At 35.0% G+C, this 26,044-nt stretch overlaps 1 protein-coding gene and 1 long non-coding RNA gene across 2 annotated transcripts; one reads left to right on the top strand and one right to left on the bottom strand.

The window, feature by feature from the left end:
* Window positions 1–671: 671 nt before the first annotated feature.
* On the bottom strand, window positions 672–3,279 carry LOC140166589 (interleukin-17B-like). The gene is made up of 3 exons (XM_072190087.1): window positions 2,964–3,279; window positions 1,754–1,915; window positions 672–898 (listed from the first exon to the last, which is right to left on the bottom strand). The coding sequence occupies exons 1-3, from the start codon at window positions 3,245–3,247 to the stop codon at window positions 835–837; spliced, it is 510 nt and encodes a 169-aa protein (XP_072046188.1). The 5' UTR covers window positions 3,248–3,279; the 3' UTR covers window positions 672–834.
* Window positions 3,280–16,349: 13,070 nt separating this feature from the next.
* Window positions 16,350–24,868, top strand: LOC140166595 (uncharacterized). The gene is made up of 3 exons (XR_011860891.1): window positions 16,350–16,511; window positions 22,217–22,319; window positions 24,726–24,868. It is a non-coding gene; the product is annotated as an uncharacterized lncRNA (long non-coding RNA).
* The last annotated feature ends 1,176 nt before the right edge of the window (window positions 24,869–26,044 follow it).

A 26,044-nucleotide genomic window follows, 5' to 3' on the forward strand; every position in this document is an offset into this window, starting at 1 on the left:
AGTCGGAACTCAGAAATAATAATTTTTTAGTTTCTGAGGATAGTAAAAAGCATTTACAAAGTTGCATTTTGAAGAAAACCCCATTGTAATTGAACAACCAGTTCCAAAGATATGAGCAATTAAAAAGTTTCTTAAACAGGAGGAAACAAAAGGGAATATTTCCTTTGTATGGCTATATCTCAAAATCATTATATCCGAATTCCGACTGATTTTGCTTGATCGCATCGCATATGGTGTAAATATTCAAGGCAACTATTGCAACATGTTTGGCTTAACCTTTACATTATTTCCTCTATCATCTGTTTTTGTTGTTATTCAGGAGAAATTGGGAAATTCGACATCTGTCATACAATTATTTCGGATTTTATATGCCACAATAATTGACTATTTAAGAGCCACTGAAAAGTGACAGCGCTTATCAAGAACGAGTAGATGACAACATTGTTTAAAGAAGCTTATTTGCTACAAATTCAAAACTTATTACTCCAATATCAAGAACGTAAATATTCGTTAATAAGCATAAATGTGCCTATTAACGAGTTACTCGGACAAGAAATTTTTAGGGTAGTTTGTTAAACTTTTGCATTTTTTTTCTTCTAATTTACAAATATCTGTGTAATTCGTTATCAAATTGATGTTGTCATATACCCCTCCTTTTAGATAAGTGCTCAAACTTCTGCTTCTTGATATTGAGTCACAGTATGAAGTAATTTACCTCTTCCTCTTTACAAACGCATCTCAAACTGTACAAACTTAATGAGTAAGCCTGTATTTTCAAAGGTTCCAGGCGTTACATTGTTTGTAATCTTGGAGTGTTGTTTTGTATGTAAGTCGTTATGTTGTACGTTGTCTGACACAGGTACAGGCAATAGGTACGTCCTCATAGACAGGTTGATATCTGAAGTCAAGAAAATATAAAATATAACACACATATTAAGTATTTAAACAAATACACATGGTATTGCTCGAAGTATATAAAGCAATATAATGTTTTGCATTATTTTGTCATTAAAACATGTATAATCCACATTGCCAAAAATGGACCTCTGTAATATGATAGAAAATTTGAAATGCATACCCGAGAATTCCAGGTATGCACTTATCAGGTATGTTGTCGCATAGATTAGGCTAGATGTTTCCTTTCAAAACATTAACTGCAAATTAATTATGTGATGAGGTTTTATGTCATTGTCAAGTGAATCAATAATGATAACGAATAACACAAAACATAGACAATTTAATTGAGAATTCAATTGAGGACACTGAATTGAGGCGGAACTACTTCGATTTCAACAAGTTCCTCTTGTGTATTTATAATAAATGTACATGTACACGTATCTGCACGCGTAAGTGTTACATTCATAGGCAAGTTCATTCTACAACAAAATATAAATGGACAAAAATCAGATAAGTTACTCCAATTATTCAGTGCTTTGAAATCTTAATCCATAGCGTATCAGTGGAATATTAAATTTAAATGGGAGTCAATTAACAGGATTTTAAGTGATTTCGTTTTTATTACTACATCCATGACATCTGACACATTAGTTTAGTGTAACAGATAGAATACTATTCAATTTATTTCTTAAATGGATTATTACAGAATCGATGACACACTCGAATCACGTATACTTCAAAGTTCTGTGTTATGCGTTGTCTACATGGAGTAAAAATCACGCACTGTGATTGGTCAATCGCAGCAGTAAATATTTAAATAATGGGTTTGGCTGCGGGATGGGCGATTCAAACTTACGTGCAAAAACCATCCTCACAAGAGCCGTCACATTTCCTCAGTACTTTGACCTTATAGAGCACTTGCCTACATTGGTTTCCATGTGTCCTGTCAAAATCACTGCCATCCGTTTTTATACAGTGAGTACAGCGACACTGTGCGTACATCATATCAACTGGATATCTATGTATAAGAAAGACAAATAAAGTGGGGTAAGAAATGAAATACCATAAATAGAAAGAGGAATAGAGGATAATAAGATTCTTGATTCTTGAGCTTTATGCATAGCCTATGATTTTCGTATCAATTTAGCATTATTCAAATGTGCTGATTGTTCACGATCATGTGCTGAGACTAGTTACCATGGTTACTAGTGAAGTCTCAGATCAATGTGTAAGTTACACCACTAATGGACGCAAGACACAAAAATGTTCGTCATAAGAATCCAAATCCAAATAACATAAACTAATATTAGTCGTACCCAACTTTACGGTAATCATGGTAATAGTCAAGTTCTTCCTATGTATATAAAATACACACCCCAAACTAAAAAAGACGATTCACTATCTTACCTATGCATGATATTGCCCAATAGGTCAATAAATACCCGGGTAAATGCCCTTGATTCTTATAGATGGTAACCTATTTCATAGTGTTCTCTTTCGAAATTACCTAGATAGTGCAAACTTTTCTAAGGGTGTAACTTTAGAATCTGGTACGCTACTCGTGACTTGTACACCATCTGATTATTTTGAGAATAGTGCATACTAATAGCGGAATACAGTGTAGCTTGTGGGTGTGTTAAAACCTAGCTAGCCCTTTTAAAGATTGTTATAGCAGCTTTACATGACGAAACGTTTGTGTCTGTATTGGAAAATGCGTATGTTTTTTACTCGTGTGGAGACCACTATAACCTGGCTATACTATACACACTACTGATAAGTCGTAGATACGTCAAACTATTTATTTTGTTTGATTTTGACCCCTGTATAATCTTTTTTGACCTTGGAATTTTAATGTTCCCAAAGATACCAATTGATGCACCCACTCCATTATTTTTCTATACAATGATTTTATCCATTAGGTGGAACCTTTGCCAAGGTGAAAGAGTAGTCACTTTTGTTCATCGTTCATGCAAAACGAAACAAACAACAAAGAAAAAAACAATTATTTAGTATATATATATATATTATGTACTATTTGCTTCCACAAAGAGCACATTATGCCTCACCTGCTTTCGTCGCTATTTACGGTATACACCCAAGGACAGAGGCTAAGCTTATCAATACCACTTAGTCCAGATGTATCAAGAAGACTAGAACCAGTTGAACAGGTAGATTCGTCATTAATGTAAGATGGTTGTTCTGTATGTACATTACTAATGCCATTTGCAAAAACTGCTGCAATAAGATTCAAACATTGTGTATCTCCGGTAATGCTGTTAGTGTTAGTGTCTCGTTTGCTCCTTTCTTTTTCATGAAGTGAGGTAGGTAGCGCCAAAGTGGTGGCAATCATGACTGCAAGCCCTACCGTAATTGTCACAGCAGTTTGGTAAATTTTCTGAAAGTAAAAAATTCATATTAATATACACATGTTAAAGAAAAATCCTTTAAAGATGATTTGATTAATAGTTCATTGTGCATTATAAGTAATATTTCTACCTTTTGATAACCTAAGTGAAAAATAAATCAATGCATGAAATCGTCGTATAGGCTTCATAGTATAATTTAAAAAATGTTGCTTTATTGCAACTGAAACCGGTACCTGTTGCATCTGTATGGAAAACAATGTTGAGGTTGCAAAATGAAGCAGAGAACAGAGAGAGCAATGAACTTAGTGAAACACCCACTATTATTATAGCACTGCTTGTTTAAGTTTGAAAAACAAGAAATGGAAGCGATCATTCGAATATTTACCATTGTTTTTGCTGTGACGTTCAGGTGTCCGTACGAGATCAAGAGTATAGATGAAGCGAGGTTGGTTCGATGTAACTCTTGTGTGCTTAGTTGATATTAATGACCCCAAGCACTCATATATATTATAATATTTTTAACGCCTTCAGATATTTTGCCCACATATTTTGATATAATTTTTACATTTTAGAACCATTGTGTGTTTTGATGGGGAAAACTGGTTTACCTGTGAACCTATTTCACCTATAGAAATAGCAACCTCCAGAACTACAACATAGAATGTTGTTAATGTTGTATTATCATAATTTATGATCAAATACTTTTTGTTGTATTATTCTCATTCCCACTTTCTCATAGGTATTCATATAGCTTGCAAGCATTCATTTCCGGGAAGTACTTCAATTTGCGGCAACAAAAGCCGAATGGCTGTAAAATCTTTCATATGAATCCGGGAATCCCCGATCACAATTTGACGTCAAATTTGAGACGATTTTAAGTTAATCTCGAAAATACAATTTATATATCCAAAGGTATTATAAAGTACGTTATTTTATATATTTAGCAACACTAATAAGAAAAACTGCTCATTATTGATTCATGTATGTTTATTGGGGTAGAATAAATGGGTACTGATATTGGGCAAAAAGTCTTGTTTGTGCGACACTTCAAAACATATGACTTTTTCTGCTCGAAAACATCAAAATGTGGAATTTTGTGCAACAGCACCAAAAATTTGGACATTTTGCCACAACAAATTCAAAGTGGCCTTTATTGTGGATTTTTTCCGATTCACCAATCCAGTATGTTTTACTCCTTGCTCGATGTTGTGTCTTTTGTATGTGGGCGTGTGTGTTGGGTGGTGTGGGACGGCGATTTTGTGGGGGTGTGACTGTACACGGATATACATTGTGGGAACATTTTAACTGTATGAATATTTACAAAAAATAAATTCGGGATGCCTGCTATACATAAAACCCTGGTGATTAAAAAAAGGTAAATCAAGAAATATTAACCTTAATACCAGTGGGGATATATTTGTAAATACACATTGTCAAAAACAAAAAGGGTAGTATAAGATCTAACCCAATGCTAATGAAAGTGCAGTACAGATATCATATCTCATAATGCAGTGCTACCCTTTATCCCCCTTGCTGCAAATACGGTCAATAACATTTCCAACTGCAAGGTCCCAGATTTAGCCATCTCTAAAGTGCACCAACAATATTGAGAGCGTCCTCTTCAGCAAATGTTACAATATGGCTTTAAACTGCATAATATTAATTGGGCAGGTAGAACGATACCAATAATTATCATAATTAATATTTTCTCCCGTTTACTGACACTCCGCGTTTACTCAGCTATAGTGGAGACCAGTATTAATAATATGGTAGATTTATTAAATTCTGAATTCACTTTTTTTTTTACAGATAAGTTGAAAATGCTGAAAAAAATTCCTTTTTGGATGTTATTATCCAGATGGTTGCCTGTTGGGTTGGCCCATGTGTAGCCTAAACGTAATAACCGATCAACTTCAAACTTGGTATGGTGATGGGATATGGTGGTCTGACGTGCTGTATAGTTTTGTGTCATGATATTTGTATATTTATGGATATTAATGAGCTTATTTGCATATTTTGTCTCATCCACTCTTCAGCTTTTCATTAATCCACTCTGCAGCTTAAACGCAATAACCGATCAACTCCAAACTTGATATTATGATAGTATATGGTGGCCTGATGTGCTGCATAGTTTTGTGACATGTTATTTGTATATTTATGAATATTGATGAGCTTACTTCTTGCAGCTTAAATGCAATAACCGATCAACTTCAAACTTGGTATGTGCCTTCGTTATTTACACACCTTTGTGTGGGTGCCACCTTAATTACAAAACGTAATTTTAGTTAAACCATATTTTCATAAAAGCGAGACCAATCAATACTTTAACATGGTTGAAAATGCACTGAGCCCGAATCTTACTTAATGATTAAAAGAACCCCAAATCTGATGCACATAGCTGTACTCTCATTTCCACTAAGACCTCCCTCCCAGATCACATCATATAAACATCTACCAAAAAGTAATTATCCCCCTTTATTATTAGATAATAGCTCAAATTCTATGCATCAAAATTTAAAATTTAAATAACAAATTGAAACCCAGTTTTGTTTTGCAAATTTTGATGCCTCATTTGTCTTAATAATCCATAATTTTTTGTCATGGGGACTCTTTGAATATAAAAAAAAAGACCCCATTCAAAAGTTGTACCTAAACCCATTGAAAATGTTGCTTTTGTTGCTTGAGTGCCTGATCGTCACTCGTCACTGGTCACAGTGGGTCAATCTTGACCAGTCATGTAGAATGTGTACACCGAGTTGCTTTTAGTGCAACTTTTGAAAATGCATCTTTTGTATTCAAGGAGTCACCATGGCTACAAACTTTGAGTTATCCAGACAAGTGAGGTATCAAAATTTGCAGAATTAATCTGAGTTTGTATTTGCTATTTCAGTTTTTAAATTTGATGCATAGATTTTGAGTTTTATATCATAATAAAGGGACTAATTACTTTTTGGTAGGCGTTTATAAGGGGGATCGGACCAAAGGGACATCTCTTTGGTGTATTTGTCTTGCAATCAAATTATGGCTTAATGTCTTTGTCGCAACAGTAACAATCTATAAAATTTCAAGACAGACAGCCTTTGCTGCAATTGATCATCCAAGTGCAGGATAGAAAATGCCTTTTATGTATTTTGGATGAAATAAATTAAGCAAATGGACCAATGTGAATACTAAAAATTAAAGAGAAAATCACTGCTATAGAAATTGTTATAACGAATTGAACAATTCAATTTTTGTAGGTTTCAACAAAATATTGGAAAATACCTTAATTTTTCATTGGTATATTTTTTTATTCAAACAAATCGCCATTTTTGTTACGTACACATGCCCCAAAATTTTACCCCACACACCCACCAACCCACACCTCTTACGTTCGCTTTGTACGTAAGTGAAGATGGTGACAATTATGGACGGTCCCATTAACGGATAAAAATTTCATTGTGTAGAGAAAATCTGTCAGTTGATCAAAGCCGACTGGCTCTAATTAATTGTGGTGTGCATTTTATATACATAGTCAAAAAGAACTTGACTATTACAGTAAAGTTGGGTACGACTAATAAGGCCTGTTGGGTTTTTTTTTCACAATGAAGTCTGAGGAGGCTGCGTTGCGGAAGAGTTAATCACCATGCTTTCAAAAGAAATTTAATACTCGTACTAATAATCTACAATAATAATTGTTAGCAGAATTGTTGAGGGAGGGAGCACACCCAGTGCAATTCTCATAAAATTCCCCATATGCAATTCCATTCCATTCTATCACTGAAGTTTTGTAACCACAATTTAAGTGGGATTTGAAGGATATAATGTTCTTAATTATAATGTATACCACTTTTCAAGGGGAATCTGCCACAGAAAAAAAATTTACGTGATTCTGAAACGGATTTATGGACAGATATCAAATACCACTAGTATCAATTTACATTTAGAGTTAAGGAAACAGCCCGTTTTAAAGGAAGTGGCTAAACGTAAAGGCTGAATGGTCAATCAAATAATTTTTATATCAATAAGTAGATGTTTAAATTATATTCAAATAGTGGCAAATGCAAAGACAAATTGTAGATATTTGTCAGGTTTTAGTCATTTATATTGTTGTATATTTCAAATACTTAGTGTTTGGCACTATTGGTTTCAAACAAAATTAAATTTTCAACTATTTGTCAAAATGAAGTACCGTAAAACCTCGTCTACAAGCATATAAGCTGTTTTTGATGAAAGCTAAATTAATATGAAACAGCCGTAGATATGCATATACAGCTTGGTCTTACAATAGTACTTGTTTGTTTATGCTTATAGCGGTAATTTATTTGCCCAAACTCCACAATTTTATAATTTTGTCGATGGATGGCGCCTGGATTAATTTAGCTTTCATCAAAAGCACTCATATGCTTGTAGACGAGGTTTTACGGTATAGTGTTAAGCCTGTACGTACAGTATAGCCAAGGAAACAGATATCGTTATTCAAAGATATAATTCCAATTCCAATAAATAATTCCATCATTATTTTTTGTATATGGCCCAGGCCTCGAATTTTAATTTGTTGGGGCACCCAATTTCAAGGCCACTGGGCAAAGACAAAACGGGCCAATAAGTGAAGAAGGATGCCTTGATCATTTGACAAAGAACTGGGGCACCAAGGCCAAACCTTAAGGGCATGCCTTCCTGAAATTCGAGCCCAGATATGGCCCATTCTCAGTGAGTGGGGTCAATTAGATTCAATTTGCCAAGCTGTTCATTATTGCACATCAAAGTTTTGTACCCAAGTGATGGATATAACACATTGATTGATGCAATCAACAAAATAAACATTAAATGTTTGTTTTTTTGTTTGTTTATATTTATATGTATATAATGTAAGAGAGAGTGTGTCACAGTGGTTTAGGGTGCTTGCTTCTGGTATATGAGGTCCCGTGTTCAATTCTTGGTGGCGGCAAGTTGGCAACATGCATGGGGTAGACCAACTGTCCTCGGATCGAGTTCTGGGCTGTTGCCACTCCAACTGAACTACGTTCGATCATAGATCGTCGAGCAATCAATATGTTCCAGGATGTTTGCTATAAGTATAGGAACGTGTCAACGTGAACATGAAAATAGAATAAAATTATAGAGAATTAGTTACAGAATAAACTAACAGGAAAAATAATAATGTTAACGCTATTAAATGTTTGACGACTGAATAATCATTATTTTTGCATGCAATATTATAAACTAATTCAAGTACTCCATTCAGCATGTGTTTCCTGTCAGTGATATCGTCATAATCATAAAATAATTTGAATATATTTTAAACTTGATATGACATGGTGACCATCAGATTTCACCCAAAATGGTGACATAAATCACGAACTGTCCCGACTCGCATTCATGTACACTGCAAAAACTCCGGTGTCAAAAGTAACAACAATAAAGGGTGTTAATTGTAATATTGTAATAACAGCATGTATTTTCAGATTATGAATAACGTTGAACTGTAAGCAGTCCAGCAAAGTGCAGTGTTATATATTTTTATCGCAACAGTTTTTGCAGTAACACCCGGTGGTGTTAAGATGGTCAATATAACACCGTGATTAACACCAGAAGCCGTAACACCAGCTCAGTGTTGTTGCAAATTTAACACCAGACATGATGCAGTCATGTCTGCAGTAGAATTCATCTCGACCTTTGCAGGACTTAACCCCATTAAAAGCTATTAAACCAAGATAACACTCATTGAAACAGCTCAACTGATTAAATCGGATCTTCTCTGGTTGTGCACAAGTGACTGTTTTCATGTGCGATATCGCAATAAAGTTGGTATTCATAGCTTCAGTTGAGTAACCGATTATAAAGGAAACGAAAGGAAACAATGTTATGTGTGGCTTTGTTCACGAAATCAGACAATGTCGTGCTTTTTGTAAACCAGCATTCTTGAAAATGAGCAACATAATGATTTTTGACTTAACACGGTTTGGAAATAATTTCTTCATATTTTTGGTGTTATCTGTCGTTTACATGTCCTTCCTAAAACACAAAAGTACGACCCTCTCCAAACACCTAAATTAGCTAAAAATTTAGGACATGTTACAAAACTATATTGTCTAGAATTTTAGGCCAAAAAAAAAAAAGGTTTGTCTCACGAACCCGCGCGCATAAGTATGTGAAAGCGATACAGCGCGTTTGTCTACGCGCTGACCGCCTTTTTAAAGGGTTTTTTTTTCCCCGATTTTTCCGGTTCCCGATAGTTCGACCAACGTAGTAAAAATGAATTCCTCAATGTCAGAAAACCATCGAAAATGTCAGGCAGCGCGTATGCCATTAGTGTTGCAGATAGCCCGTAACCCACACCGTAGCCTCAGTCTCGCTAGTTTCTCACGCCATCCTTGCAACGGCACGGAGCGTAAAGCCGACGAAGCAAAGTGGATGCAATATAAAAGGACTTAGCCTACGGAGAACTCTGCGATCGAGTGAAGCCATGTTGTTTTCATAAATTTTTGTATTTTTTGTAGCTGTTTAACGAATTTTTTACCGTTTATTTCAACATGATTGTTCGTATTCGTATAGTTAAAACAGGGGGGACTGTGCTGAGGAATTGGGCACTGCATCGGTGCGCCGATTCGGTTACTCTGAATGCCCTAAAAAATGAGTTGGTGTCGGGGCGAAGCTGTAACCCGTATTTTCATCAAACATCAAATCTCGCTCATACCAACATTTGTATCGTAACTTTGTATTTTGCACTGATTTTTAATAGTGATCAGCTCTAGGAAGGCAAATAAAATACAGTTACAGAATATTAACATTGTAAATTTGTTGCTTCTCTTTCATTGTAAGACCACTTGTAGTTTTCCAATACCTGTCTTGTGATTTTCATTTGTCTCAGGCTAAAAAAACAAAAAAACGCATTAGCATAGCTTCTAAACCAAAAAAAAAAAAAAAAAAAAAAGCATAGCACTTAGCTTTTTTGGCAAATGTTCGTGAGACAAACCTTTTTTTTTTTTTTTGGCCTTAGAAGAGTACTTTTAATATTGGCCGGTTATTTTTCACACAGCGACGTTAACTAGGCAATGTACTATTACCTATAACATTAACTAAAACACCAAAGTACGAATATTTCCAAACATCTAAATTAGCTAAAAATTTAGGACATGTTAAAAACTATATTTTCTAGAACTTTAGAAGAGTACTTTTAATATTGGCCGGTTATTTTTCACACAGCGACGTTAACTAGTCATATCCCCATACTGTTAACGTAGGGCTATTTGTAAAGGTCACGCGTCAATGGGAAAGAGCACTGTGTATTGTGTATAGGAAAACGGACAGTAACTGCAGTATGAGTTTTTGCAGTGTATCCATCAATGGCCGTATAATAGTGATAGAATGATTTGAATATTGCAAAATATGGCGCTAACGCTGAGAGCTAACGCCAACATGATTTTTTAAACAGTAAATCATTGATAAATTATATCACATATTATCACAAACAATTAATGTATGATATACGTTATCAAATTAACGCGTGAACGAGATTTATACTGCTACATTAAGAACCAAAAATTTGCGTCTTTGGTGACATTCAAGCCGGGCATTTGAGGAGCATAAGGTTACAATTATTAGGGTCCCCTCAAGTGACTCATTTCTTTGCTTCTCGCTCTTTTGTTAATTCTTATAATGGTAACATTTAAAAGGGTTCCTTTTATACAGGGTGAAGTTTCTTTCGTCGAACTAAAGACCAGGGTCTGTCAGACATAAGATTACAGGAGAACAATCATTGTGTCTAAGTGTCCAACTCTCCACTCATATAAATTTCTAAGCGCTCCAAATCATTGTTCGTTGAATTTACAACCACAAAACAGGCGAAATAGTAACTTTTTTGCACAAGATTTGCAATTTAAAGAGAATTAGCCATTGCTCATTGCAATGATGAACAATATAAGTGTGCGCTTTCATTTAATGACATAAAATTTACAAAATATTTTAAGGATCAACCGGGGTTTTGACTTTTAAAACCTACATCTTGGTCAAATATTGTGCGTGAATATGCCGTTTTGAACATATTTACCACATTCGCCTTGCTATAAACATTGAATTGCTCGATCTGTTGACTTAATTTTAGCGGGAAGTGTTAGTATTCGTTCGGTATAAAAACTTTTCTGATTGGATGAATGAAACTATTGGGGTATTGACAAAACCAATCACAGATGCCGTATTTTCCACCCGATTTTCCACTAGTCATCAGCTAGAAGCTCACACAGCTCTTATGATGCTATGTACTCAACCGTGTAGTGTAAACACCCGGGGTAAACACAAACCGTGTAGAGACAAGGCATTGCTAGGCTCACTGTACTTGGAGAAATTTGTGTATGTATGTGTCAGATGAAAATGTTTCCCTTCAATCTCTTTGTGTATAATACTTTGACATCCTACTGTAGATAAATACCTGGTCTGAATAGTTTTAGTTAAGGGTAGAATCACGTGGGGTAAAATATCAAGGTTCAAATCTCCATTTCTTAAAATGAAAAGATAATATAATATCCCTTTCCTTTTTACACTCATTTTGTTTAATAACACCATGATAATCTTAAAACAGACCAACATAAGGGTTTTTTTTCTTGAAACTGCAGATGTAAAATAACATTTTGAATTATCTCAACTTGCATTTAAATTGGAGAAACTTAAGAATGTTACCCCTTTCGACCTTAAAGTAGAGACCTCGTTCAAATTTAAGCCAACTCTATTAATAGTGAAGCTTTTGCTTATTTGGTCATAATACGTCAAATAATGAAGGACCCAGCAATCTAAATTATACACTCTAAATTACAAGGACTTAAATCCTTAAGGTTGTAATTAGAGACCAATCAATTTTAGATTTAAAATTAATCTTATGGATTTGAATTTTAAATCTGTAAGATTTAATTTTAAATATAATCACAATCTCTCGGGTTTTATTTTAATCCTTGAAATTTAGAGTGCACTAAAACGTTGTTTTTAAATGTTTGCCACTCATATTTACGAATATTTTAACAAAATGATGTAAAACGTACAGTTTATGTATTGTTTTCGTACAAAACGTTTCAACAACGCTTTCTAAATTGTAGCAAAACATCTTAAAATGACTTTATCTACAATATTAAGACAATAGTTTGTTGACACATTTTTTAAAACGTTCAAATAAAATGTTTGAAAACGTTTCTCCTGATATTTTACAAGTACATTTTTTTCTTCATTTTCTGCATATTACTTCGAAAACTTATACTTATATAAGCTATCTCTGTAACATTTCAAATGGTCTATATGAAATATCTAAAAATATATTGTGAAATATTTTACACCTACGTTTGATCAACATTTAAACCATCAACATGATCAATAATAGAATGTTCTTGATATAATTATTGTGTTGATGTTACACCACATAGTTTTAAAAAGACACTAGTTTGAAAATGAAAATGATTTCAAAATAACGTATTTACGACATTTGATTATAATACCGTATATGGAAACATTAAAAAATGTGTCTTTTTTTACATTTGTATAACTATTTTAAGAATGTTTTGGTTTTGGTCACGTGGTTTCCCATTGTAGCTAAGATCTCGGCGGAAGTTGTTATCGATAGCTATAGCTATTATTATAGTATTATTTATCTATCCTTTGCGAATATAGCTGAGTGCGTATTATTGGGAATTAAAACATTTTTTAAATAGGATATACATTTTGCCGCTTGGATTATGTTGCATTAAAATCACGTGATTCCTGATTAAAGCCATAATGTGTGATCTTGTAATGAACTTTTTTTCAAATCTGATTTTGGCACATATTTAGTAATATTTACACATGTCCCAGCTTACAGAGGGAGGTAAATAACACATTAACTGGGTGATCATTTGCCCACCCAGTAAATTATTTTGTCCACCCAGTAAATTCAACTTGCCCATAAAAAACATGCCCAAAAGGGCCCACCCAGTAAATTATTTTGCCCAAAAAATGTGAAATCAACTTGCATTTTGAAAGTGATGTTGAATAATGAAAATGATTCAATATCTTTTCTTAACATTTGCCAATTATACAACATTGGAGCAGGAATATATATCACACAATATACAATACGAGGCGGTCAGTAAGTAATGAAAGTTGTCTTGTGGCCCCATTTATGGATTATTGTCAAGGCATATGATTACATAAACATTGTACTTTTGTCTTTCAAACAACATATGTAAAAATGATATCGCACACTTGATTACGTCACAGCATTATGAGCAAACAATGTTTTTTATTTTATTTTATTTGTTCGGGTTTCGACAACCCTGGATAACCCAAGAAAGCCTCTATTGAAGCTTATTTCCATTGGGGTCCATTTGAACACCGGGACAGGTTGGGAACAGACAGGGGTTAACACCCTATTCTTTTCGAAACTGGCTGCGAAATACATGTACAGGCATGGATCTCTGCACACGGGACATACGGCTTAACGTCCCCTCCGAAGGACGGAGTACTTTCATGATTCATTTACCTCTAAATGACCATGCGGAGAGCGGAAGTCTGAATTTAATCTACAGAAGTTGATTTCAGACTTTTTTTCCAAGTCAATATCCCAGCAAATCGCCACCGGCCGGGAATTGAACGCGGGTCCGGACCTCATGCACTTAAAGGCAAGCACCCTAAACCATTGCGCCACGCTCTCCCTCCGAGGGTCTACAGCCAGATCAGATCACACATCACAGATTTGCTAATATTGGTGGTGCGACTTCTTCAGTTATCCATGTTTGTTATTTTTGGCTGCATGTATAGTTACATAGCTTTATGCCCGGTAAACATGTTGTAAACAAACTTTGATGAAATTAAATAATTATTTGAAGTCTTCTTGGTGCAATAATCAGTGTAGGTGTATCTGCTATCTACTAAAGATAACATAAGCACGGTAATTGGTATTTTATTATGGTGGTGCGAGTTATTCAGTTATCCATGTTTGTTATTTTTGGCTGCCCGGTAAACATGTTTTAAACAAACTTTGATGAAATTAAATAATTATTTGAAATCTTCTTGGTGCAATATTCAGTGTACCTAGGTCTATCTGCTATCTACTGAAGATAGCATAAGCATGGTAATTACGGTAGTATTTTGTTAACGTACCATTTGATTTGATGAATGCACCTGCACTTTATATTACAATGTTATCAATGTTCCGGGAAGACATCCAATTATAGAAATGTATAATTAAATGTGTAAACCGTATCAGGACTTAATGAAGATAGTAGAAAAAAAAGAATCCTCTTTTACTGTGATTTAACACCAAATGACAGGTTTTTGTGTGTCAAAACCTGCATCATGCATAGGCGATGCATCCAGATCAGGGTTTTGTCCCTTACGCATGGCATGCATGTTGCACACCACAGAAATGTTCATAGATGAAAATGGGGACGGCAAAGAGTTTTAACATTTTTAGCAATCTTATGACACTTAAAAGTGTCATAAGATTGCTAAAAATGTGACGAAAAGTTCAAATCATGGGGACGAAAATTTGGATATGCACCCTCACACTAAAAAGCTGGCTAGCTGCTCAGGACCTAACCGTCCGGCAATAATTATATTTTTGGCACACATTTTATGGGGCATATTTTAAAATAAACCGTGGTCGTGATCGCTCGAGGTCATTCGAAACCCCTCTTTTATTTCATCAAGATATGCCTACTAGTAAATGGTTATAATAAGTTAATATATAATTAGTGACAGTAAAAGTCAAGTATACGTTGAATGCAAGTATCTTAATGTCATAATTATGATGGCTCACTTCAATACTAAACAAATTTACTTTTAGAATCTACCAGTTTATAGATCGCGAAAGCCCGAGTAAAAAAAAGTCACCAGCTAACAAACACAGTGTCAGTACGGTGACTGAAAAGATCAAGATGTGAAAATCTATCAATTGTGCACAAATTAATACAAATGAGAATTTTATGCTTAAATGTAATAGCCAGAGTATGGACAACGGGCAAGTGAATAGTGGACTACATACTCGTTATAACTTTTTTTAAACTTTTCTAACCTTTTGCGATTTTCTAAAACATTTCACGCGTTTGCTGGTTTATAATTGTGATTTTGCAAACATTTCTGCGACTGAGGAATAGGCCCATCACTGCAATTATCCCTAACTGAAAAGTTCATTTTCGAATATAGTTATATGCTACACATTGTTGGTGATGGTGATAATGATTTTTTAACGGGTCCATAAGTGATTTTGAATTGGTGATAATGCTTTTACGGGCCCATTAATGATTTGTTATTATTTTGATAATTTGATCTGGTATTAAAATTCTTATTATGAGAACAGATTTGGGCCTAATATGCTGCATTATTTAGTATGTTTTGATGAATCCAAGTGTGTGAAAATATTGGATCCAAAACATAATAATGATAAAATTGGATGCTTTAGGCCTACCCCATATTTCATGAGTTTTAAAATATTGGACTCGACTACGTCTCCTCCAAATCCAATATTTAAAAACTAATAGCTCGACCAATAAATATCTTTGATAACATTGTTTAAGTATAATTTTATTAACTATTTTTTGATTGACCTATCCTATAATTTATGTGCGGTCAGTGATAGCTAGTGATGTGACTGATGTTAAAGGCTTAATGTACGATTTCCTTCAAATTTTAAATTTTTTATTATAGGCCTATACTCAAAATGCTGAAATAATACTAGTAATAATTATCGGGAATGGTTTCTGTCCATTTTGAGCTGAAATAACGATGTAAACACTGTTTGTTATTTTGGCCGTTTAACACGCAGTTCTATAGGAGGACATGAAGTCATAATTTCTTGATATGACTTTATGTCGAACTTTGCTCTGTTTACCTACAAACACAACAAATTTGGCTGATTCCATTTAGGTGCAAGTTAGGACATGTGTAAACATTACAAATATGCCAAAAAATCAGGTTTGAAAAAAATTATCCAAATTCATATTATAAGATCGTACATTATGACTTTAATAAAATATTGATTGATTGAATTTAAATTTTAGTGTTGTGTGCCCTGAAGGCATACGTTGCTTACGCGCAGCCCGTGATATGACCCATTTTGAGTTTGACAATTTGATTTTCTGAATTTGTCGAAACATTTGGTGTGAAAAATGGCCGATTATGCCGGAAAACAGTTATATTTAAGACTGAAAATGAAGTAACTGAAGCAGTTGACCGTCAAGATGAAGTGGAAACGGTCACACATTTTGACACTCACGTGGTTATGAACTTGGAAGACATTTTTAAGCAGTCGTAAGTTTAGTCTGCAACTGATGAACCTCACTCACATGCTCAACTCAGAGACATGTGCATGACTGCAGGTGGTCATATGCGCCGTGCATTCTCTAAATTAAAAGTAAATTTCCATCGTCAACCGTGTAATTGAATGGGATTATTTTGAAATTTTAAAACGCTTGAAATATCACAAACAAATAGGCTTAATGTTAATATAAAAATCTAGGTATGAGAGGAGGAAGCGTCAGTTTGAAACACATTTGCTAGTCAGGCAAAATCAATGGCCTAAACTGGCAAAAGTGGCAATACAAATTTACATTGAAATTTAAAAGAACCGCTTGCTCAAGGAAACCTGCATAAATATGTTGTCTATACTTCACTTGACCCAAATATATAATTGTTTTTGGTGATGAGAGACTCGCACATGGAATTTTACTTTTCAGAGGGATTTTGATAGCAGTTCCATTAAAAAAAGCTGCTATCGTCATGAGACTAAGTAGAGTTAGAAATACCCCGAAATGCTTTTTTTGGGAATTTTGCTAGCTGAATCTTTTTGACTAGATGTAACTTTGCTACGGAAAGTGCTATGACAAAAAGGTTTTCAGTGTTGGCTTTCTTTACTCAAGGACACAGGTAAACCTTAGTTAACACATTTGCTAGTCAGCGAAATTCTTCGGTCTTGGTCGGGACCGTTTTTTAATGTCGACATGTCGATATAATTCGTATAAAAAATTAAAAAAATTTGATGTAAAATGATGCAGTTTGATGGGAAATTTGAATTCACCTAGCATACCTACTCAAGGGCTTTAATTTGATATATAAAATGATGCAGTTTGATGGCAAATTTGAATTCACCTGCCATACCTATAAAATAGTTGGGGTTTGATAAGGCCCTTCGCACTTGATTCTTAGTTTCCCGTCAGCCCTCGAATTAAGGATCTGAAGGGGCACTGCAACTTTTTAGGGCAAGTTGATAATTGCCGTGGATTTTCACTGAAATGGCAAGGCAGCACGGCAATTTGTAATATTTCAAAAGGGCATCAAGGCAACTGTTGAAAATTTGAGAAGGGCACCAAGGCAATTTTTCAAAAGCGAATAGATGCATTACCGTCAGCTGAATTCGACACCAAAGTAAAATTCGACTCTCAACTTTACACTAAAACTAACCTGATTGCTTATAATACAGTTTAATTTACTTAAATTTTGTGATCCCTAGTTCTGAGCTGCAAAACTGTCTCGAAAATAGCGATGAAACAGCTGTAACTTTGGTAATAATATTGATCAAATTCGCCGGGATAAAAACTATTTCGTGCAAAACATATCTAGAGATGGGCTAACATGTACAAGATAAGACGATACCGGAAGGGTATCGCCATCGGTTTGCAATGGGAAGTCAATGTTTGATAATCGAGAGAACAATTGATTTGCCCAGCGCTCAGATTTTGTTCACGACACGAGGTCAAGGAAGCTATAGTCTATAGTACGTTGAAGGTATTTCTCTGACCAATCGAGAAAATGAAGTCAGATTTCTAGTAACCAGATAATGTATATATGCCGATGTGATTGGCTGAATATGTAAGCTTACGTAGGGGTAATGAATATTAATTCACAACAAACTATTGTGTATACTGTGATTGATAGCTGGGTTACGATGCTCAAAATAGCGATCGTGTTCAAGATTTTCGATTTAATTTTCCACAATTTTGCTGGGATTTAACCAGTACTTGTTAATGATTTTATAATGAAGGGGCAGGGCTGGCGGCTAGGGCACCCACGGCAACTTCATTTAGGGCACGCAAGTGACTGCCGTCGGTAAAGGCCATATTTTGAGGGCATTGCGGCAATGGGGGTGGGCACCACGGCAATATGCCGTCGGTGCCGTGGGTTAATTCGAGGGCTGTTTCCCGTTTATACCGCCCGCGTCCAAAATTGAGAATCTCAAAATAATTAATTATTTTATGGGGGTACTACACCTCTATGGTAAATTTGTGACTATTTTTGCATTTTTCTCAAAAAAATAACACACTGGTAATAAAAGTTATGTAGGGGAGATTGGGGTTAGTTGAAACATTTTTCACAAAATCGTGTTTTTAACGCAAACCGATTACTTTCAAGAAACACTAACCATATCAGTATAAACATATACATACATGCTACAAATACAGCCTTAAACTTTAGTGGACCTGCTTATGATTATTCATATAATCCCATTTGAAAATTTCAAAAAAAGTGTTTCAACTAACCCCACCCCTGGGGTAAGTTGAAACATATGGTGGGGTTAGTTGAAACATGGCTTGTAAAAATTTCAAAATAATTATTATTGTGTTGTTAGGGTTATACTTCCCTTGAAGGCACCCTTTAACATAGAATCAGTGTGAAAAAATGAATAAATATATATGTGGGAGTGTGGGTCAATACTTTGGACACAAGGTGACGAGTGTCACCATGGACCAAAATATGAGAAGCCCAAAATATTATAAAATGAACTTTCTGTGTGCACTTTTTGCTTGTATTATTGCTTTTAACCATATTAAAGCAATATTGAAGAAATGGTAAACATGTTACAAATTTTTAAAAAGTCAAATTTTTAACCATATTTTTCTATGCGATTTTCACGTTTCAACTAACCCCACCTCAAAAGTTTCAACTAACCCCGATGCCTACTTTTACATTTCAAAGTTCATTACACAAAAGAAGAAATACAATAAAACTTTTATTTAACATTATTCTGGGACTTACTACTAGTGCTTATGATACTCAAAAAATAATCTGACGAATCTTCAAACAACATGGAGATAACGCATCTTTTCTGAGGGGTATAAAAATTAGTCAGTAAGTCAAAAACAGATATTCCTTTCCCAAGCCAACACTGGTGGGGCATCAGTGCTGTTGCTAATTTGGTGGATGACCCTTACTAATACCTATTACTAGGTGCCAGTATTTTACCAAATTAATTTTTTGTGTCAGAAAAAAATACAATGTTTCAACTTACCCCGCGTTTCAACTAACCCCAATCTCCCCTATATTATTGGGGCAAGGAATCCAACTACTACACTGAAATTTCAGTGACAAGCGGTTCAGTATATATGATAGGAAATGAGGTACATCCTAACGGTACCTTATTTCTTATCGTAAATAATGAACCGCTTGTCTTGGGTCACTGAAATTCCAGTGTAGTAATTGGATTCCTTGCCCCTATAATGTACATAACTTTTGTTACCACTGTGTTATTAGTTTTTGAGAAAAATGCAAAAATAGACGGAAATTTATCGAGGGGTGTAGTACCCCCTTAAATTTTTATTTCTAATTTTCTCCTTTAAAATAACTTTCAACTACTTTTACTTGCCATTTTCTGACTTCAATAATATCAACAATAATGATGAATGAACAAAGAGTACAACTCCACCTTCACTTACCGTAACCACCCGGGTATAAGCCCACCTTTGGCTATAAGCCCACTCCTTATTTTTCAAAACATGCTGGGAACAAGGGTGCACTCAGGTATAAGCCCAGTACTAAATTTTGGCCAAGTTCTTAAATCAAATCAATGCTTTGCTCTCATATTTAAGAACAAATATAAAAAATATCAGTTGATAATTAACATTCCACACTTACAATTTTAAGAAATTGACATAGAAGATAGAAATTACTGGTACATTGGGCATATACAAATGAGGGTGATTGTTCTTATTTTTAAATTCAAGCACTAGCCCTTCCCCGGTTATAAGCCCATCCCCATTTTTGAAGTGAAATCTGCCATCTAGGGGGGTGGGCTTATACCCGAGTGGTTACGGTATTTATAAAATAAAATATTGTTGTGAAATAATTAAATGCCCGCTCTGGTCAAAACGAGTCAATAGTTGCTTGTAATAGTTCAAACTAAATAAAGATAATTAATAATTAAAAGTCACCTCGTCCCTTTTTCAAAATCTTTAACAGGAAACTGATAATCAAGTGCAAAGGGCCTAATGAACCCCACAAAACTGACCGAGACTCCGAGTATATGGAAAATGCCATACGGCCGGGTGGTTTCACAAGTTGCCGGCTCTATCATCATTCATGCCACTTGCCGCCTGCATGTGTGTCAGAACTTGAATCTGGTGACTGACATGTGACATGACCATGACATGATAATCAATGCTAAACTTTATTTTCAAGTTTGATTGCATTATTTATGATTTCGTTCAGGGTCTTAGGCAGGATTTGAAGGTTTGGGTGTGTAAATTCAAAAAACTGGGTGTGTAAATTTAAGATTTTTGTACAAAGTACATGTATAGTATAGGCCATGTGGGCAAAAACTGGGTGTGTAGAATTGACAAATTTGGGTGTGTAAAACACTCCCTACACGTCTGGCTGCCCTAGCCCTTGTGATTTCGTCGTTTCGACAAGTGACAAATAAGATGCCATGCGCAAGGCATGTTGGCGCCTAGACTGCTGAACTCGGTGTTCAATAATGGTAGTCAGTCATTTAAATCTATTGGTCATTATATTAATCCGATTAATTTTGGTGAAGCTAGTTTAAACTGCCTGATGTATGAATTTCACCTCATGAAAATATTCTTACTAACACCATTTAACTCATATTATTATTATTTAAGCATTCAAAAATATAAATTTTTATGTTTTTATACGGTATCATTTTTTCGATGAGATTTTAAATATTTAAATGTAAATATTATTCTCTATAACAAATTATGTGAATGTGAACTTCCTGACACTGTACGATATAGTTAGGAAATTTGTATTTTTGCTCTCGTGTTTTGAACTTAATCTTTAAAATCTCTAATCATCAAAATTCAGACTTTGTCATTGTCATAGATGTGCTAACAATAAACATAGCCTGCTAGTGGTTCAGCCGTAAGCCGTTTATTTAAGACAAAATAAGGCATTTTACATGAATCTGTAATTCAGAGATCTCTACGTATTTGAATTGGGCTTCAACTTAGTCAATAACTGCTGTTTTCTTTGCTTTTTCCCAAATGTTGCATTTCAAAAATACCAATTGACAATTTGAATGATTTATCCTTCACTTTTAAGCAATTTATAAAAAAAAAAATTAATTTTTTTTAGACTTTTGCTGGGATCACTGTAAGTGATTCACACATTGCCCTGCCATAAGAATTTCCATTGACAGTCCTGACCGGAAGTTCTCGCAAAATAAGGTCAATATGTTAACTTGTTTACTGATTGGTCTGTTGCTAATCTACCATTTATATTATGCACGATGGAGATGTAGAAATTTTATTTCATGAAAGCTTAAACTAGCTCAATTATGTTTGAAATTCACTTGCATTGACACAGACGCAGGGCATTGAATTGATGCAACTTGTTGAACAATGCATCCAACAATAGAAAATTGTGTCCTGGACGTCAACTAACAACTTGTCAAGGGCTACTATTCCTACGCAGCATGCTTTTCTGATAGTAAAATTAAGCTTGGACGGTAGGGCATAAATAACTTCCAATGGCAGCACCCACCAGTCCATTTTTTAATGGATTTCCATTTTTTTTGACAAAACTAGAAAATTTTGTTTTCTTTTTATATTACGATCAGTTTGTTTTTGGTGAAAAAAAGTAATTTTGTTTGCACTTTTCATGGAAATTTTGTAAAAAAAAATTCATGATCTTTGACCTCACTGAAATTCACTTTTCCCCCAACCCCCCCTTACAGAAAAATATTTATGGTGCCATCTGTATTATTTACTTCTTTTCTTTTGTTACAGGCTATGAGTGTGAAGAAACAAGTAAGAGCAACAGTGCAAACAAAGAAGAGAGACTGCAAAGCTTTGATTTCAATTAAAAAGATTGTACTTTCCGGAATACAAGGTGAGCATGTGTGTATATTGTATATTGGAAGTGGATGACTACTGATATCAGTCAGTCAACCTGTACATGCATACAGAATAGAACTAAAACATCAAAACCTATACCAGTTTGCACCCTGATGTGGCAGTGAAGTTAATGTATTAGTTTAAGGTTAAATGCAATTGATTTTCAAGGCTTGATTCCAGAGGGGCGGAAGTTAATAATGGAAACAGCCATGCAGAAAAGAATGAACTCACACGTACAATAGTGTATAAATCCTAGAAAACGGACAAACCGCGGCTCGTGAGTCATCCTATATGTTGCAGGGAGAGGGCGACCATGATAGGACCATATGGGCTGATATGGGGGGGGGTTGTGGGCAGCCGATTTTTTTGGCAATTTTCCTTTGGATTTTCTAAATTTTCAATTTTAAAATTATCCTGGATGATATCTGTCGTGAAATAAATCAACTGCTTCCTAGTATGCCTATTTATACCCTGATTATGCAATATATAGGCCTACAACAATAACTACAACAACAGTAACAAAACCATCAACCAATATTTTGTTAATCTAATTTGTAAAATTTATTCATAGTAGGCAGCGCCTAGACTAGTATTAGCTACTTGCAGTTCATAATATGCACTATGTGCGGGGAGAGCCTCGAACTGGCAGCATACATGAAAGGAAGAATTATGTAACCTTACACAGACCGTTATGACTATTTCAATTCCCATTCATGTATGCTGCCAGTTCGAGGCTCTCCCGCACATAGTGCATAATAATGAACTGCAAGTAGCTTAATAGCCTAAAATTCCTGAATTATATATATAATGAAAAAACGGGCAAAAACAATCAATCGCTGCAGTCAGAAAGAAAAGCGAACAAGAAAAAAAAAAAAAAGAGTAAAATAAAATAGATGGAATGGACCACATAGGGACTCGAACACGTACCAAAGTTTTCCAGCTCAAAACTATAGTATTATATAGTCGAACGTGAGCCAGCGCTAACCGATTGAGCTACTGAGTGATCTGTGAAATCGATTGATCTCAAACTGACTATTATGGAATAGTGCATACCAGGCTCTTATGATAAACAATCTCATCACCGCTGTAAATGTCGGAGTTATCGATGGCGAAAAACCTCGATTTTTGCAAAAGTAGCTTAAATTTGGAGTGAAATTCAAATTGTAAAGGAATCGACATACTTTTGAGAAATAATGTAGGCAGTTAGAAATCAAAATTAATGTTCCACAATCCAGATATCGATAATGTAACATAACAGTGTTTTGTGGTACAAGATTCTCGAAAATTGTTCCCAAAAACGGGCTAATAAAATTTAATCGGTACTGTTTTTGGTTCTTCCCCATGGCAACATTATTTCTTTGGTCGATTTGTAGTTCAATACAAAAAAGGAGAAAACAATCACTCGGCGTAGTTTTATACGGAGCGAATATTTGAAAAAAAACTGCATGGAACGTGTTTTTGATCTTGTGAACACAGTGCGTAAAAATGATTTAAACGAAGGATTTTCAAACGGATTCTAAAATTTTTTATAAAGACACAAAAATAATGTTAAGATACGTCCATGCACCAACATTTGACTCACTGCGATATTTGATTGCTGAGAAAACGCGGTTTTAGAGAACAACTTTATACGTCTTTTATCGCTTTTTATACGTTTCTTCGTGTAACCTTAACATGGGTTCAAATTCGCAATCAATTGCGGGAACCTATTTAGGTTCTCACAAAGGGCTTTTGCGAAAACCTTTGGTTCTCATCAAAAGCAGGCTTTTGATTCCAGCAAAATATTGAAAAAAACCAGGTAAAATCATAAGGCTGTCACCACCTTCTCCTCATGTATCTGGCCTTAATTTATTTGCAGTTTTTCCGACAGACAATGCATATCGCTTTTACTACCCTTTCACAACAATGTTCAAATCTAAAACTAGTTCTACATGTAAGTTCATCTGGCTAATCGGCCACTGTTGACTTTCTGTCATTTATTTGTCAGTAAAAGTTAAAATACAAATAAAACCAATATATTACGGTTATAATTACAGGTTCTAATGAAACAAGTATAATATAATCATGATGGTAACAGAACATTTTGACTAGTTTTCAATGGTTAAATAGCGAATATTTGAGTGCAGTTTTGCACACAATGAATTATGCATGTAAATACACCAATTACCCCGCGCTTGCACACTTCATTTTCATGACAATACACATGGCTGCTTTGGACTACATGGAGAAGTTTAGGCCAATGGAAAAAAGAAAACGTTGCTTTGAGAGGCTCGTGATACAAATATGAGAAAAAAAACGGTACAGCAAAAAGGAGAAGACCTCCTTCAAAAAGGGACATACTGTATTATAATACTTTTGTTGACTTAAATAAATTTATAACTTTATCGTTTATCTATTACAGAAGTTCACTGCCGGGAGCTTCCAGGGTGAAATATTTTTACCTGGCACAGAACCCTGCAGCACCATGGTTAACGCTGACAAGACTTTGCCCCTGCTGAGGCAATGCTGAAGATAAGAAGAACATAGAACATCTGTGTGAGAATAGTGCATAGAATAATGAAATCAGGAATGGCAACAGAAAGGAAGGAGAGGGTATCAGCGCAAACAGATGCCGCATATAATAATGCTCCAAAGGTCGTTTTATCAACCTGGTACTTGGGCATGCATGGAGTTTTTGTAGTGAGCCGGCCGCCAGGGTTAGTAACATTCCCATATGGGCTTCCATATGGCCTTCCAAATTATGCTCCTTTACTGGGGATAAGCATAACCCTGATAAATGCAAAAGGAATTTCCCTGTAGATCGTCCAGTTGGATGCACCAAGATTAAATTTGGCACATTGTGTGGAATAGAAGTAGCTGAAGATGAGTCCCCACTGTTATTGGAAGAATTGATAACTAATGGTGACTTTCACGTGTACATGTAATGGTTTTAAAGAAGCCATGGCAAAAAGGGGGTCAAAACTGAAACATGTAACAAAATCAATAGGAAGAAGAATCAATAACACAAACTTACTAAGTATAAAAGTAAAAAGCGAGGACAAATGCTGAAACCTCCAGGAACAAGCACCAGCTGGCAAACTTTGTTGAAAAAAGGTGCTTGTGGGGGCACATCGGAGGAAATGCAGGGAAACCGAAACTTGAATGCAAAAGTGGGGTGATAAGTTGTTTGGAGGGGGTTGTCGAAAATCATCATTAGTTTGTGGTGCACACAGGAGAAAGGGGATAGATAAGGTTTGTTTTTAGTTGGTATGATGATGATATGATTATTATTATTCTAAAACTGTATAGTTCATTTAAATTTGAAAGATGACAGATTCCTAGAATATTCTTCCTAAAACTAGACACTTTTTATTTGTATGTCACTAAAAAGCCAATATTTCTTTCTTATGGTACATGCTGATTATGTGTGAATGTACTTTTGTTGGCGTTTCACATGCAAGTGAGTCTTTGCCCTCAACAACTGCGATATGCTTTGTTTTAAAACTTGAGTGCAGGCAACTTTGACTGGAAGATGACATAGTGGATTTTGAAGTTTAGGCTAGGTTCATCTTGGAGTCCTTTCTGTGGATCATTTTGAGAGATGTTTGCTAGTGCAAAATACTTGCACATCCAATCCAGCAGGTTTCCGAAAGCAGTATTAAATCACTATTAAAACTTGGGCATGACAACACATGTGGTCCAACAGGTCAAATACATAATATTGTGACGTTTGCCTTTGCC

The sequence above is a fragment of the Amphiura filiformis genome, chromosome 1 (assembly GCF_039555335.1).
Source record: "Amphiura filiformis chromosome 1, Afil_fr2py, whole genome shotgun sequence".
In the NCBI taxonomy this organism is placed as follows: Eukaryota; Metazoa; Echinodermata; class Ophiuroidea; order Amphilepidida; family Amphiuridae; genus Amphiura; species Amphiura filiformis.

Coding starts and splice junctions, on each gene's coding strand:
- LOC140166589 (XM_072190087.1), bottom strand. CDS start 3,247: ATGATTGCCACCACTTTGGCGCTACCTACCTCACTTCATGAAAAAGAA. Junction 1,916..2,963: donor GTAAATAGCGACGAAAGCAG/GTGAGGCATAAT, acceptor TCTTATACATAG/ATATCCAGTTGATATGATGT. Junction 899..1,753: donor TGTGAGGATGGTTTTTGCAC/GTAAGTTTGAAT, acceptor TCTTGACTTCAG/ATATCAACCTGTCTATGAGG.